We start from the raw sequence: 17790 nt of genomic DNA on the forward strand, positions 1-17790 counted from the left end.
AATTTTTATTGGAAAAAGTGACTCAGAAATCAGAAATCTAAGTAGATAATATGGAGAAGAAGAAAATGACAATAAAAGAATTGTAGAAAACGAGAAAGAAAGGTAAAAAAAAAAAGTGAAAAAGAAATAGATAAAAGACTTTTCTTCTGATATGAAAATATGAATTAAGTCAAGAATTGTTACGTGGACTATAGTATTTGATATTGTTTCGTGACCTAGCCCAACTCATTAAGTTTCTTGTATAAATGTCCATTTAGTAAAATCGTTAAAATTGTACGATTTTAGACAATGTACTGGTGAATCTACCGATAATCGGTAATAACCATGATTCAACTCAACCAAAGCAATTGAAATTGTAAAATCATATGATTTTACAATTCAGTGTGCAATTTTAAGAGTCGTGGTTTCGATATTCTGGTGACAACTATCCATAGTCCAATCGTCCTACTATTGTCCAACTTGCTTTCATCATCACTAGTTTATCATAAAAATTTAGATTAAATTAGTTTGCGCGAAACGATTGTCTAATGAAATTTTATTATACTTACCATATTTGAGTTTTTATGCAATTCAATGTATTATTTTGATCATTTATACCAAAAGTGATTGTGGCTTAATGAATAGAGCATCTCTATGTTGAGCAGAATGTTTGGAGTTCGATCCCTACTGGTCGCAAGTATCAGCTGGGACCTGGGGGGTTTCTTGACTACGCGCATGCTCTTTACTCCCTTCTTGAGGAGATTGAGGAGATCAGGTGTGGTTGTCTGCATCTTTTGAAAAAAAAACCCATCCGGACCGTGCCTTGTGCGGGATACTGAAGTGTCTTTAACCTTTACCTATTTTGATCATTTATATATTGAACTATACACATCTAAAAATAAAAATTTGATATTAAGAAAGTATACAATTAGACGATTCAAACAAGATCTCAATGAACTCTATTTTTTCTAACACATTAGTCGGAATATGTAAAATAAGCTTGAACGATGAATGATGTCAATAACCGCAATATAGCAATATTTCAGAATGAAGGAAATACTTTATTAGCTCATATTTCATGTATTATTATGAGATCATCTCATCATGAGACGAGTTTATATGATCTCATATAATTAGTTATTCCTCTAAAATTGTAATTGACTGTTTTAACACACTAAATGTATGTGAATCAGCACAACATAAATAGTCTCACTATAAAACCGTCTCATTTAAGAATTTGTGATACTTAATTATTCTCACTATAAAACCGTCTCATTTAAGAATTTGTGATACTTAATTATAGTGCATGCTACCTTCGGATAAGCAAAACTATCATTTGTACAAACCATCTAAGATGATTCATTAGTGTGACAAATATTAGTAAAGTATATAACATATATATTGAGATTACAACTATAAATTAGCATAAATTTTTTGTTGAATTCTTCTCTTGTTATGTATAGCAGAAGCTTAGGTCATGAGTTTGAATTTCATTCATCCCTCATTTCAAATAGAATATATAATAACGTATCATTTATAGAGAGATCATATGTTACATCTACACTTTTATATCAAACAGTTCTCATGTGACCGAGTAGACATAATAAAGTATATAACATGCAATGGATGAAAAAGAAAAGTTTTAGATATACTTCAAATCAACCATGCAAGCTAATTTAAGATCAAGAATTGCATGTCATCTTAACACTATGAACATAATACCCCAAATAATGCGTTCCTCATTATTCATGCATGCAAAGATATCAAAAGCAAACATGATGAAAAATCAGGAGTTTAAAATTCTACTATCCGACATTTATTATTTCTAGTGAAATATTAAGCATCATATGCCAAAATAAAAACAAAAACTAAAAAATATATGCTTTATTTTAATTTATAGTAAGATCAAATGTTCAAGCTAAGCCATGGTTTATGACATTTTTACAAGCACTTTACAATAGAAGTATATAATAATTATGATAAAATGCAAGTACATCACTAGAAGGCACTAATTAGCATGACTTATATACCTTACCATTAAGATATTTGATATATTAGTTCATGTAGCCAATCTCAATCTTTTATAATTAAGGCTCTGACATTATTGTTATCGATCATATCGGTTCCAAACCCAAATAGCTTTTGCATCAATCAACTTTTGACCCAACTCACCCCTAATTTGTAGCCCAATAACATCATTTGGTCCACCAATAAAGTTGCCACCAATAAAAATAGAAGGCTCATTAGGGTTTTGTTGGCCCATCATTTGTAGACCATTTTCAACTTCTTGTCTATTTGGTAATTCATTGAGCTCATACACAGTTGGGTTTGCACCATACCCACTAAAAAGCTGCTTCATTGAATGACTCACTGCATCTGTGCTGCTTCTACTGAATATTACCACTGGTTTTTCTTCTACCAATGGCTTTAAGGTGTCCATAATTATTAAGAAAATAATCAATATGAATTAATATTATATATTTTAAAAATATATGGGTTTTGAGTAGTGTTTGTGGGATTATGTAGGTAAGTTGGCTTATGTGTTTATATATATATAGACATATAATGATAAAGAGTTGCCGCACATCTTTCTTTATGGGTATAGATTGTCGTTTTTTTTTTCCTATCCAATCTCTGATTGATCATAGTTTTTGTGGACGGGATACACTGAGTACAGTGATATCTTCTTTATGGGTATGAGTTACTGTCTTGTTTTCTTTAGTACTCCTAGATTATAGTTTTTATGCGGGCGATATACACCGAGTACGATGATGATAAAGAGTTGTTTCACTGTCATGAACTTAAAATGAGAGCATATGTTTTATTCTTGAAACTGTGGAGGAAAAACCAATTTAATGATTCTGATATTATAATACCTAATATTATTCACTCTTTTGACAATTACATGTTTAGTCTTTGTCCTAAGATCTTGATCTTTAAGACTCTTAATTCACTTTTCTAATTAGATGATGAAAAGTAAGCATGTTATTTCTACACGATTCAAAGTGTCTTTAATATGAAGAAACCAACTCAACTAAAAATTTAGGCTGATAGTTGAAATTTCAAGATGTATTATACACTCTAATACGCCCCCCACATGAGAGCCAATTGGGCTTGAAGTGTTGATGCTCGCAACACAACCCTCATCATTCCTGATGCTAAATGTTACATTTTAAATGAGGGGTGGTAGAGATTTAAATCTGTGACCTCTTATCACACTAGCTCTGATAACATGTTAAGAAATTAACCAAATCAACCAAAATGTTAAGCTAATGGTTAAGGCCCTGTGATATGTTATTATATACTCTAACCGGTAAATTTAACGTAAACTATTTGTTGATTATATTTCAAGTCGCATCGCATCGCATCATTCATGTTGTAAACATTTTCTAAATAAATGAACAATTATAAAGGTGTTAACAAATTTTACTTTGCGTTGTCTAAAGGAATATCTCAAGCTTTTGATTGATGTTTGATGTTAGAATAACTGCATCATTATTGTTATCGCGAATAATTGCATCATTATTGTTATCGGTGTAGTTACTGCAATCACGATATTTTGCCCATTGAGACAGTTGATTGCATGAAGATATCAACTCACTACATTTGCACAAGAATTAACAAAAATATAGAAAATTTCTTGTGATTTTAAAACCCAATTGTGTTTTGGTTACTTTTTTGTCATATATGATCATAATGGAATACATGAATAAGTTAGAAGGGTACTCTCAGACTATGTGGTCTGATATCTGAAAGGGTTTCGGTTGTCTCTCTAGCATTGTTAGTGATTTGATGAGGGTAAATCCCTTTTTTCCGTAAAAATATTAATATTCAATAAAGTAAAAATTCATATACTTCGTATATAATGGTATAACTGCAAGTAAATATTTTCATAACATTACAATACTAAATTTTCAAAATAAAAATAAATAATAGTTTAAAATATTCTCACCATTTTCTTAACAAAATATATATTCAAACATGTAGCATAAAATTACAATACTAAATCTAAAAGACGGCATTTACGTAGTTTCAAGAAGGCCCATTTGACTTGAATAAAGTAATAAACGGCTCTCCAAGAAATGAAGGGGTAAAACTAGAGATTATTCCAATTTATTTGGTTGGTGAGAAGAAGACAATAAGCTCCTTTTACAGGAAAGAAATTAAATTCGTTGATAAAAAGGATGATAATGGTGTGGGATTTTTAGGAATATATGAAAAATTGAATGGGTGTACAATTAACAAGTACGGATCAAGGTGACACCTGGATAAGCCTGGTTGGTTGAAATATTACGAGGTCTACTCCTCACGTCCAATGCCAAAGTACATTTCTTTCTATTAACATTGCAACATTTACTCATGCATGGATCTACCTACAATAAAATATAGAAATATTGTATTTATTTGGCTCGGTTTAAAATTAAGTCTTTTGTTCAAATTGATTTTAAAGTCGGGTTAAAATCAAAATTAGTTACAAAATTAGATTTTGTTTAAAGTCGAGTCTGTTTAAACATCTCTATCTCATACTGTGTGTCTATTAATGAGGGAAAAAAGCATATAGCACTTTAGGTGAAAGAAAAACAACTCCTTATCTAGAATAACAAAGAGCTATATACCTTTTTTGGCACAAAATTCTTATCACTTACTTTGTGGTGTTTTATTGTTGTACATACGTTTTTTATTTTGTGGTAAGAATAGAGAATCTCTATCAATCAAAAGGAATGAAAATTAATTCTTCTTATAAGTGATGACTGGTGAGCGAATTTTATGTTTGAGCAAGCAAATTTTTGTAGGTCATTTCTTCATCTTTTTCTTATCATTAGAATTTAAATTAGAAAATCTAATAGTTCAAACATTAGTCATAAGACACCCATTAGTCTATATATTATTTACCTATATTAACCTAGCTTCAAACACATAAAACCCTAAGAGTTTTTATTATGTGATTCCTATTTTATAAGTTAATTGTGTTTGAAGTTTTCAATTAATTAAGTTTAATCACGCATCAATAATGATTAGCCACCTAAAGAACATAGCTCTTATTGAGTGAAATGTGTTAAAAGTCTCTCAATTCTATTATTTTTTATACTTATACATTTGTTTCCAAAAACTTGTCAATACATGAAACTGTTTAAATCCAAAGAATCATCATCATCGTGCTCATAAAAACTACTCCCTTCTATTCTTCTTATTTGTCTCATTTAATGTTTGGGAACTATTTACTATTTACTCTTAATTTGTATTTTATTATTAATCTATAAGTTAAAATATAGTCAAGTGGAATCTTGTTTCATTATTCTCAATGCAAAGATTATTAATATCAAAGTTTCATAATTCTTAATTATGTATAATTAAAGATATTAATGGTTAAAATGTTATCTCGATAAATGTAAAAAAAGTAAATGGGACAAATAGGCCAAATAGAAAGGAGTATAATTTAATTCTGAGGAGCGATGAAGGATGACGAACACATACCCTTAAAATAGCTAGGATGTGTCCAAACTCCAAAGACTCAAGAAAGACAGTTATATCAAGAGACTCCTTTTCAAGGAGAGAGAATGACTGAAGTTAGACTTGTAAGGTCTTAATCTTACAACACAAGTTGAACCATTAGTATAAAAAAAATATAAAAAAAAAAGTAACTAAATGAGTAAATGAATTATCATGTAAATAGGCAAAGAACATGAGCAAAAACAGATAAGTGAAAAAAATATTAGTAGTCTAAGACACGAATTCTTATCATAAATCTATTCTATATATTCATCATCAAAAGAAATTAATAAAACATCTAGTTTTTCATTGCGAGCAATTTTAGAAATTAATAAATCATAAATCTATTCTATACGTAAGGGATGAATTTTGTTTCTTTAAAACACATGCAACAGTTTTGTTTTTAACGTGTAACTTTTTTTTTAATAATATTGGCCAGACGGTCTCTTATAAGAGTGGTTGAAGTAACTATAGTTGAACTACAAAATTTGAAAATAATAAGCCATTTGAACAAAAGTAGTAAAAATCCAAGCTTTGGACAAACTTTAATCCCAAAATAAGTGTTATTGCCTCCAAAGCTACGTTTAGTATATACTCTTTGTTAGTAATATCGAACCAGGGCAACAGCTGAAATTAAGTCAAGTGTTTGTTCGCTGTTAGTAACAGCGAACAGAGACTTTGGTAAAAAAAAAGTCAACATTTTTGTTCGTTGTTACTAATAGCGAACAAAAGCAGACTTGGTCAAACACAGGTCAAACTTCTGTTTCACTATTAGTAACAGAGAACAGAGGTTTGATCTGCTTTGACCAGGTCTGCATTTGTTCGTTGTTAGTAACAACGAACAGAGACTTGACTATTTTTTTGCCCTGCTTCCTAAGTTCGCTGTTACTAACAGTGAACGCATACTGAACCTAGCTTATGAGCCATAGACGCTTATTTTGGGATTAAAGTTTGCCCAAAGCTTAAATTTTGACTATTTTTATTCAAAAGGCTTTTTTTTCAAATTTTCGTTGAACTATAGTAGTATAGGCCCATATTTCCACCTAAGACAATTAGGAAATTTTGAAATCTTTAAGTCAAAAAATCAAAAAAATGAACTAAATAATCCAACTTTTAAATTTATTCCAAAAGTAAGCGTGCAATTTTCAAATCTGAGGTTTGGGCTGTTCGCAGTTAGGTCAAAAAAGACAAAATAGATGTTCGCAGTTACTAACTGCGAACAGCTATTTTGACTTGTTTTTATGGAGCATGTTGTTCGCAGTTACTAACTGCGAACAGCTATTTTGTATTTTTTGAGTAACTGCGAACAGCTCCAAACCTCATGTTTGGAAATTTTACGTTTTCTTTTGAAATAAGTTTGAAAGTTGAATTATTTAGTTCATTTTTAAAATTTTTTGACTTAAAAATTTCAAATTTTCAGACAATTAGTATCCCAATTCAGATTGGGTTGACCACGAGGCCCATCTTTTAAGTGTCCTAAGACAATTAGTATCCCAAATGAGTATCTTTGTTTCCATTTGCTCATTTTTCTGAACCTGTTATTATTTTTTTTTTCAAAGAAACTTACGGCATGCCTCTGATTAATGCCTTTCATTTAGGCTCAGTATCAAATTTTAAAAATAATAGTGTTGATTAGTTTGAAAGCTTGCCGACCCGTCGAGTTAAGGGTTGACGGATCGTTAAACTCGCGACATCGTGCATTTTTTTGCCATTTTTTCTTTCTTAGAGAGCTTGGAAGCCAGAGGGTGGACGAAATCGCCGAGTGCGCGACATTGGTTTTATCAATTTTTTATCGTCTCCCTTCGTATTGATGTTTTCACTCTTGCTCTGTTTTTCGTCTTCTAGAGGTGTTCATTCGAGTCATCATATTGATTTCTAATTAGGTGTTATAGGTCCGTTTGACATAGGTTTTGTGTCCATATTGTATTTTACTTAATGGAAATCATTTTAAAGACGGATCAAATCGATTTAATTTCGGGTTATTAGGTCTGTTTTAAACACCTATATTCCTTGCCTTTTTTTATGCCATACATTGCAACTTTTTATTTTTCTTTTGGTTCTCTAACACTCCTTTGCTTATGCTCAAACTATTTTAAAAATTTATTTTTCATATTTTTCTCAATATTTGTGATTGCTAAAATATGCTTATATTTTGGTTTCGAATTCTAATATCACTCAAAATATAAAAACTCATCCATAAAAAAATTTGTATTTCCCCTACTCCAATCTTCAAATTAACCACATTTATGTGTATTTGTGATATGATGTAATTGTTATCTTCCAACCTCAAACAAACGCAATATGATTCTCATGCTTCCTAAGCTCCTTTTAAAAGGCTTCTTCCATGCTTATTTCTTTAAAAGAACCAACAGATGCCAGATAGTATGCTCTTTTTATTGTTTATGGCAAACATAATTAAACAAATGTCAATCTCACAATTAGACGCTACCACTCTACATTAATAATAACTCGTCTGTCTTTTTGAATTTACTAAAAAAATTAAATTGTGCGCATAATATTAAGGGAGAGAAAATGTTTATATCGGAATTGAAAAGGTAGACAATTTCTGTTACCAAATCAAGTAAAACGTGTTGGATATACTTCATATGTAAGGAAGATCACATATCGCTAAAATATTAGATTGTGGACTGGCATATAATGCTTGGTGAGTAATCCTTCTAAAGTCATATGGTTTTGGAAAAGAGTAAAACTTATCAATTGTTGTATCTAAGTCAACGCTCATTACTCGTGACTCGTGAGTTTGTGGACTCGAACTCACAGTTGCCCCGTAAATATGTACACACAAGTGAACCTATAAGGTGATCATATGACGAATTATCATAACCTAACAAAACGTACAAAAATAAAATATATATAAATTGTGACCGCATCCAAATAAAAAATGTAACAACTAATAAGCCATTCCTTTATGAGAACATTCAACACCACTTACAAATAATCGTTGTTACAATGAATGTAAATATGTAATCCAATGTCAAACACAAGTTTATTAGAACCAAATTGGTTCTATGCTATGAAATTTTTTTATTGTAAGGTAGGCTGGATTGTTGCTGTTGAGGTATGAGAGAAGAGGATAACTAAGTAAAAATCAAATTTAAGACCTCTGCTTAGAAAAAGTGGCACTTGCTTTAATTGAGATAAAACTAGATTCTCATTTTATGCTATAGACTTGAATATGTGAATACATCTTATAATTCGAACAATCGCCCACCAAGCACACGCTGAAACCATGCATGTATTGTAGCGTCTATTTGTAATATTTATTTTTTGCATTATTTGGCTCATATATGCGACGCATTTCACTTTGAGAACGTCTCATTCAATAGTTTGTGAAATTTTATTTATATTCAGCTAGAGATAGCATACATTATATAGCAAAATGAAGATTGATGGTACACATAATTTTGATTTTCAATCTTTCGTAAACACACACAACATGAGGATCTAATCATGCTCAAAAGAACACACAACATGAGGATCTAATCATGCTCAAAAGAACGAGGCATTACACAACACACTTTATTTGCATTATCTTACCAATAGTCCTACAAAATTGAACCTAAAACTAAGTTCTATTCCATACCCAAATAGCTCGGGCATCTATCAGCAACTGAACAAGTCGACCTTGCACCTGAAGGCTAATCAAATCATTCGGACCACCAACAAAATTTCCGCCAATGAAGATGGATGGTACACTAGGTTTACGACCCATCATCTTTAGAACTCGATCAATATCACCGCCATTTGGCATTTGATCGAGTTCATATATAGTTGGGTTAGCACCAAATCCGCTAATGAGTTGTATCATAGAGTGACTTACAGGACAATTAGTCTTACTGAAAATCACCACTGGCCTTTCTTGCACCAAACCCTTCACAACATCCATATCTTTCAACTAATGTAGCAAACTCAAATACTAAGCCTTGCAAAATAGGTTTGTGATCGACAAAATGTTGCAAAATTGGCCTATTTATAAGCCTGCCCTTACGCAGATTATGTGCATACATTCAACAAATGATAGCGATGTTGATGACATGATAAGTTCGAGAAATTTGATCCAATAGGAAACTTTTTTCTTTCGATTTTCATCCCCATAAATATTCCGCGAAAATGACATCTTGCATCATCTATGTTCTTCATAACCTTGAAGCAGATGACATCGGGAACAAAAGTACAAAACATAGGCATCCATGAAAATGGACTTTGCTAACACCCCAAATGAAAAGAATATTAAGCAATCCTGCATATATTAAAAGATAGTCCCCCGTCGCTTAGAATTGTCCCAATTGACCGAAAAAAACTCACAAAAACTGATCGCAAACTCAAAGGGACATAGCACTAAATTATTTGCTTGTTTTTTGTTTTTAGATTTTTTTGAAAATTAAAAACCAAAAATGAAAAACCAGAATAAGTGGTTTTCAGTTAATTTTTAATGGTTAGTTTTAAAAATCATTGTATTTTTGTTAAATTTGACCAACTTTTTATTCATTATAAAACATATTTCATATCATATGATTTTTAAAATTAAAAACCAAAAAAGGGGCCTTTTAATTTCATTAGCAAACTAAAACCAAGAAAAGTGACAAAAATGTTTTACCGGTGATCTCTAAGGGGGTTCAAAATCAGATACCGGATCGATCCGGATCCGAAAATCCAATTTTTTGAATAGTGAAAATCATGATCCCATTTCGATCCAATAAACGGATATCTGACATCCTAATGTCCGCATCGAATACCGGAAATCCAGTTTTAAAATTCTTATACTTTAAGCTTTTGGATGAGTAGGTTTCTTGACATAGCATAAAAACCAACATGATAAAAAGGTTACAAGTTTGAATCTATACCACCCCTTACTTTAAAAAAAGACATCCAATGCTAGATCATCTATGTAATATCTCGTGTCAGAGAGCATGATAACAAGGAAAAATTGTTCTGAATAATCCCACCTATTTCAAATCTATTGTGAATAATCCCAATTATTGATTATTTTTAAATAATCCAACATTTGTATCTTTTTTGCTGACAGCACCCCTTGCCACATTTTAAACAGTTATTGTAGATATCTACTATCAAAAGGAGTAGGGTTAGACCAACTAAGAAGCATAAGGAGGAAGAAATAAGTATAACGGCTAGTAAGTACCTATAATAGCCGGTTAAAATGTAGAAAGAGGTGCTAGTTACATAGAATAAATGAACAATAAATGAGATTATTCAGGATAATATTTTCTAAAATATATAACATATCTTTGAAGTTGAAACTATTGATTTAAGCGTTTTATTGAATTAATTTATTTAAATATTTATATATGTGATGTATTATAAACTCGATTAATGAGCTAGTTACATAGAATACAAGTTTGGAAAAGTAGGTGGTCCATAAGAATAAGGCAACTTCGGCTCCTCGCATCCCATATAGAATGGGATATTAGACATAAGAGTAAGGTAATCTTCATTTACAAAACTCTAAATCAACGGTTTTGAACTGTATTTTTCAAATGATTTTTTAAGCCCAAAAACATATAATAATAATAATAATAATAATAATAATAATAATAAGTGTGTGGGTGCTCAGGTCTTTGCTCGACTCCCCACCGACTTATTGTAAAGTTTATCTCTATGAAATAGAATATGATAATAATAATAATAATAATAATAATAATATTATTATTATTATTATTATTATTATTATTATTATTATGAAGAGTGGAAGGGGAGAAACCCTTCCTCAAAGGTGGGCTCCCCTCTCCATGCTAATGCAAATTAGGTTGGTTTGTTGTTCTAACTGTTTGTACAGTTTGTTTTGGTTTAATGGAAAAGTTTCATTCTCCAAAAAAAAAATAAATAAATAAAATAAAATAATAATAATAATAATAATAATAATAATAATAATACAATAATTATTATTATTATTATTATTATTATTATTATTATTATTATTATAATTAATATTATTATTATTTGGAAGAAGAAGAAATTTTCTATTAAAAAATGCAAAAACATGAACAAGAAACAGCCCAGACAGACACAATTGACTTTTAATTTCTGCATCAGATTGCCAAGTAGGCACACACCTTCTCGAAAGGGTTTCCTACCCGCATTCTTCATGTGCATAGAAGACATCATATATGGTCCTATACATCCAACTAGTATCTCTATCGTCCTCTTTGACATAGATAATAGTGGACCGGGCTTTTACTTCATACTTGATAGTCTTCAAGACAATGTCAGTGGACTTAACTTTTGATTGCCAAATCACTTCATTTCGGGTTTGCCATATCTGGTATATTAGGCAGCTCAGGGCGATGCAAAAATGTTTTTCTTTGTCGTGGACATTCTCCATTTTTTTGCAGCTATGTTACTCAGCGAAGATATACGGACGTTAGACCCAAGCCATGCCAGAACCGCATCTAAACACGTTTTTACAAAATCTGCACGCAAAGAACAAATGGTCAATGGATTCCTTTACATCACCATAGAGTGGACGAGATTCATTTGGGGTTACACCCAATTTGAATAGGCGGTCTTTGGTCTTGAGTATTGAGGAATGCGATCCAAATGATGAATCTCGTCTTGGGGAGCACATGTCTTGACCAAACCAGCCTTCCCCAGTTCACCTTCCCAATGGGGGGTTGTAACTTCTGATATACCTTGTTAATGTAGTAGTTGTTTTGCTCCATTGAGTCCCATAGTTTTTATTTTACATAGCATATCTTCTTAAGTGCCCAGCTAGAGGTAACGAGTGGATTAAACAGTTTCCATCTACCTCATTTCATATACACCTCATGAACCCACTTTACCCAAAGCGAGTCCTGCATAGTGCTGATGCACCAAGCAATTTTCCCAACTGCAGCAATGTAACACCCCGTAATTTATCGGGATTAAAAATAAATAAAATATAATAAAATAAAGTATAACAAAATAAAATAAATAAGTAATATTGAATTATATTATTTTACATGGTTGATTATAAGAAACGAAATAAGTTTAATTTTAACGGTAACGAATTTTATCGCATACGTTGTTATTGCATAATATTTCCTTGCTGTTTTTAATTAAAAAAAAAGACAATTACATAATTAATAATTAATTAAAAAAAATAAAAGATTAGGGGAGGGGAAGGGTGGCCGGTTGTGTGAAGGAATGGGAGGAGTCTTGTAACTCCTCTCATAAGTGTGTATTATGGCACATTAAGCTCATCCCTTAATTGCCTATTAATTCTTGTGAACACCATTTGAGTTCTTCACCCTTCTAAGCTCTCAAGTGAACAAAAAAAAAATCAGAAAAATTCTCTCCTTTGTGCTTGTTGTTTCGGCATTCCAAAAAAAAAAATTGTTCTTTTGTTCTTCCATTCAATCTTTTGATCAAAGGGGTAAGTTTAATTGAATTGCTAGTTATAGATTTTATATACAAGGTTTTCTAAGATGAATTACATTTTATGTATGATGATATCCTATGACTTTGAGGAGGATTGAGTATATTTTTATGTAATTTTCTTTAACAATCCTTTAATAAACCTTAATTTTGTTAAAAGTATTAAGTTATGTTCTTAATTTATATTCTTTAACAAAGTTTAAATTTTGTTAAAGGGTGATTTGGTTTTATAATTCTCTATAAAATTTAATTTGTTAAGAGAATTAAGTATTTAATTTAGTTATCATAATTTATGAAATTTCAAGTCTCTTGAAGGATTTTGTGGATGTGATCTTGCTAGAATTATTTTGGTCATGAGATTTAAAAGAAAAAGGGGTTGATAATGTATATATATAATAATAATAATGATGAATTTTAAAAAATTTTTATGTATATGTTTTCGGGCAGCAGGTGATCTGCCTCGTTAAAGGTGCCGACCCGGAAACGTTAGTTGTTTTCCGTTGTTTTGTGCACCGTTGCGTTAAAAACTCGTTAAACGCTTAAAATAATTAAAAATAGTAAATGGATGTTAGAAATTACGAAAATTGGTACCCAAGGTAATTGACGCGTTCCGAACGCAATGGCGAAGTAGGATTTTTCATTTGAATTTTCTAATCTGTCCGAAATGGCCCTTAAAGTTTCTGGTCAGAATGTGAAATTTGGAACCTTTGGGAATTGGATGTAAACAATTAAAAATTATTAAGTCTTAGTGATATTTTAGTGTATGGAGTGGATTAAATGTGTAAACACGTCCTAATACGTGATCGTTTTGTGTGTATGTTATTTAGGACCTCAATTTATAAGAGGGCGAAATTTCTGTCGTGCTTGAACATTGTTGTTGCAGCGCTTAAAGGTACACGCTTAGACCATACTGTTTATGTGGTTGTGCAAGTAGTGTTGTTTTATTTCTAATCGCGGCTTTGTAAATCACATAAGGATTAGACACCTCAAATAATCTGAAAGGAATTTAATTGGAAATTGAGAATTTATGTATTGTCACCCGAAAGGGTTGACGTTTGGTTATATTATGTTACCCAAAGGGGTTAATGAATTGATTTGGATTATTATAATTATTGTTCCCATGGCAGTTTTGGATCATTACGGTCACCATGGGGGTATGCATACTTTAGCCTTTGACGACCCGAATAGAACGGGCAACGTCTTAGGTCGGTGTTTGCCTTGGGATTAGCTCTCCCAAGTGTAATCCTCCAAAAGGATTTGGATTTATACTTGAACAACCCGAACGGCAACGTTACAAGTTGGAATTATCTAATAACGAATGGTTTATACTTGAACGACCCGAACAGGACGGGCAACGTTACAAGTTGGGATTAATTAATAATAAATGTATTAGAGCCTATGCATGCTAGGATGAACATTTTGCTTGTATTCAACCTAATTGATATTTGTATGAAGTCTCTGACGTGTATTGGTTGTTTCTTTGGAACCTACTGTGTGTTGTCTTACGACGACTGGTAGGTTGATTGCAGGTGGGGTCTGGTGTGAGATCTCGACGTAGAACCCGTAATAATCAAGACTATGTTATTATCTTTTGTATTAGATTATGAGTAGAAAGAAACTCTGTATTTATGTAACAAGAGATAGTTTTCTTTTCGCTTCCGCTATTTCGATTAGTTTGTTTAGAGGCCTCTAGGCTCTCGAGTTGTACGTTAGAGCTTCCGCTGACTTATTATCTTTCACGCTGGTACTGTTTTCTGTTTTGTCTATGTTTCTTTATCGACGAAACGTTGACGGTCCTAGAGAAAAGTCTTCTCTGGAGTCCAAGAGTGAACCGGAATTTGTATTTTCATATGGATTTCCGGGTCACTTAACCCGGACCATTACAAGCAACGTTTCAAATTTTGAGGTTTTGAATGCCAAGACCTCCAGCCTTCTTATGAGTGCACACATTGGACCAGTCCACATTACCCGGCGAAGTGTTTTTGGCATCTCCATGCCAAAGATATGCTTGACATACAGAGTTCATTTCCTTTAGTACTTTCTTGGGGAGAATAAACATTTGGCACCAATAACTCTAAATACTCATGAGCACTGCATTCACCAATTGAAGTCTAGCAGCATACGTTAAGTACTTTGCATGCCAAGTCCTGATTCTCTCAGTCATCTTATCAACAAGGATGTCACATTCGACAACTGTTATGCGCTTTGAGGATAGGGGCACACCAAGGTACTTAACTAGGAGATTACCTAGAGGGAAATGGAGTTCTTCTGTCATAGAATTTTTTTGTTCATTGCTCAAACCTTCTAAGAACATCATGGATTTATTGCAGTTAGCATGAAGGCCTGAAGCCTTAGAAAAGAGGTTGATGCTCTCAATAAGGATTTGGATTGAGGTAGAGTCCCCTTGGTAAGTTCTTTCTCAGTCGCCTAAACTCTAACCAAAAATAAATTCACTTACTTTCTAAATACAACTTAATGTAGTAGGGTAGTAAGGTTCGTATCCACAGAGAGATGGGGTTTGAGAAGGTTTAGTATGATATGTGCTTTAGCAAATGAAATTGAAAACAATCATTAACACAAAGAAAAGGGGGGTTTTGATTTGTTTTTCTGAAATAAAATAACTTGAATAAGCAATGAACTACGTGAAATCTATAACAATGGTGTTTTCTAAAAATCAATGGAAAGGATATCTTGAGTTAAGTTGATTGTATACTTCTTGTTTCTCATTGATCATTTAATACTTTACTTAAGAAATTCACTTTTGACTACCTATTGTGAAGATGATTATACTTCTATTCTCCTTAAGTGTAGCTAAACATCAAAATCAGTTTGAATGTAAAGCTCTTACTATTAGTTAATTCACTCCAATCAGGGAATAAATTCAATCCAACAATAGCTTTAAGAAAAGAGAATCAATAGATTTGCTAAAACTATTCAAGCAAATAGTTTTCAATCAAAATGAAAAGTTCATTTAGATTCTAATCATTCATAATCTGCATTCACAATTAGAACTAGTTGCTACCATTAATCCAAGTACAAAACTAACTGATTTTTCAAATAGATTTAGCATAAATGAATATTGCAATAACAAGAACAATAGTTGATTTCCAATTCAAACAACATTCATAAGATTATAATAAGAACTCTTCAATAATCAAAAGTATATTAAGTAGAGGAATTCTTACAATGAGTAATTAGAAGTTTCCAATCAACCTTCCTCAAGAAATGAAAATCTAAGCCTGAAGCTCCATAACCATGGAAAATCAGAAATGAAGAAGAAGAAGTATTTTAATGAAAAATTACAAGATGATCCCATTCCTAAGCTTTCTTGCCTATTTATCAAGATTTGATAAAGCTTCTTGCTATTGGATTTGCTCATCATTTCTCTTTGCAAGTCGCCTCCCAAATCCCTCTAAACATCCAATTGAAAATGAAAGCCGAAATGAGAAAAGTGAAATAGTCGCCCAGCCTACAGACTGAACTCCGCACCCCACGTAAAACTCCGCATGCCGCGCACGCGCGAGCCGCGTAAAACTCCACGGGCCGCGCATCTCAGTCTGATCCGATTCTTTGCTTGCTTCTTCTTTGCTTGAAATGATATATTTACATAATGACCTTCTTAATAAGACTAGGATTATCATCTTAGAGAATTACATCAATAAAAATATTCTATAAAGTAATTTCTTTAATTGTCATATTGTTAAATCTAAATTCTACTTAATAAAACCGAAATTGAACTGGAAAAATACACAAAACAAAGTATTATCACCCCTTTACTCATCAACATAATATCATCTACGAAAATGAGGTAGTTTAGGCCTAATTTCTTGCATCTAGGGTGAAACCTAAACCTACTCGATTTGCTAGATGCTTTCAAGATTCTAGACAGGTATTCCATCCCGATAACAAAGAGTAGGGGGGACATAGGGTCACCTTGTTGTATGCCTCTTGTCGACCGAAAGAGTTCTGAAGGTTTGACCGACCTAAATCCGTCCTCATCCACCGTAAGGTTTACATGGTTGTTTGTTTTTTAATCCCAACCCTGCATTCCATGTTAGTATGTCCAAATTGACTGCATTTAGAGCACCATAGCGGAGTCCATTCATACTGTACCGATTGTGTCATCAATTCATCATGTTCATTCGTAAAGTATAGTTCCTCTGGAATTCCCTCATTGATGTCCATATCAACTAGTACTCGAGCATACCACATACGCTCTATCTTAAGCGTGGTTGTATCAAACTCGGCCTAGGTACCCCACAATCTTCCTCAGTGTAGATTCACCCCAATATCTTACATTAAGTTTTGGTAATTTGACCAAAATAGGCATGGTGGTAAAGCTATTCTTTTCATACAACATGTTTGCATCCCAAGGCTCAATTATAAATGGTTTCTTGTCAAACAAGAGCCCCGTCATGCCATAGGCTTTCTCCTGATCCTCTTTTGATTGAAATTTGACCAGAAATACTCCTCTATTTACCATTCCAATTTTATCGACCTTGGTCTTTCCAAATACGCTTAATGAACCCATCAATAACATGGAGGGGGGATTGGCACCAAAAACAAAACATACCACAGCATTCTCAAAGTATTTAACTTCCTTAGCAATGTCTTCATTAGTTCTTCTACAAATGTTTCGAGATTTTGTGGTCTTACCTGGTTGAGATTGTGATTCAGCAGGTTCTGGTATGGTTGTTGAACCTGCTTAATACTCATACTTTCATCATCACTGTCATCCGCGGTATTTTGTTTCAAAATTGAAGCCCAATTACGGTTGGATGTCTGGGATACAGAGCACAATCGCAGTTCGCCTCTGCTGCTGACTTTGGTTGGTCGGACGTTGAAGGTGGCGCCTCTTTGTCAATGGCTGGCGGTGACTTTTGCTTCTCTATCACTTTTCGTGGTCGCCCCCCTGTCCCTATTGGAAAG

The 17790-nt window shown here is 32.5% G+C and overlaps 2 protein-coding genes across 2 annotated transcripts; both read right to left on the reverse strand.

Annotated features, from left to right (window-relative positions):
• Positions 1–1903: 1903 nt before the first annotated feature.
• On the reverse strand, positions 1904–2475 carry LOC130827394 (monothiol glutaredoxin-S6-like). The gene has a single exon (XM_057693101.1). It carries the CDS (start codon positions 2417–2419, stop codon positions 2087–2089), a length of 333 nt encoding a protein of 110 aa, XP_057549084.1. The 5' UTR covers positions 2420–2475; the 3' UTR covers positions 1904–2086.
• A 6334-nt stretch (positions 2476–8809) lies between these two features.
• Positions 8810–9416, reverse strand: LOC130827395 (monothiol glutaredoxin-S1-like). Its single transcript, XM_057693102.1, has one exon. The coding sequence runs from the start codon at positions 9374–9376 to the stop codon at positions 9056–9058; it is 321 nt and encodes a 106-aa protein (XP_057549085.1). The 5' UTR covers positions 9377–9416; the 3' UTR covers positions 8810–9055.
• Between the last annotated feature and the right edge of the window lie 8374 nt (positions 9417–17790).

Source organism: Amaranthus tricolor, chromosome 11 (assembly GCF_026212465.1).
Source record: "Amaranthus tricolor cultivar Red isolate AtriRed21 chromosome 11, ASM2621246v1, whole genome shotgun sequence".
Classification (NCBI taxonomy): domain Eukaryota; kingdom Viridiplantae; phylum Streptophyta; class Magnoliopsida; order Caryophyllales; family Amaranthaceae; genus Amaranthus; species Amaranthus tricolor.

Excerpts from the sequence above, each read along its gene's own strand:
- LOC130827395 (XM_057693102.1), bottom strand. The coding sequence starts at position 9,376 with ATGGATGTTGTGAAGGGTTTGGTGCAAGAAAGGCCAGTGGTGATTTTC.
- LOC130827394 (XM_057693101.1), bottom strand. The coding sequence starts at position 2,419 with ATGGACACCTTAAAGCCATTGGTAGAAGAAAAACCAGTGGTAATATTC.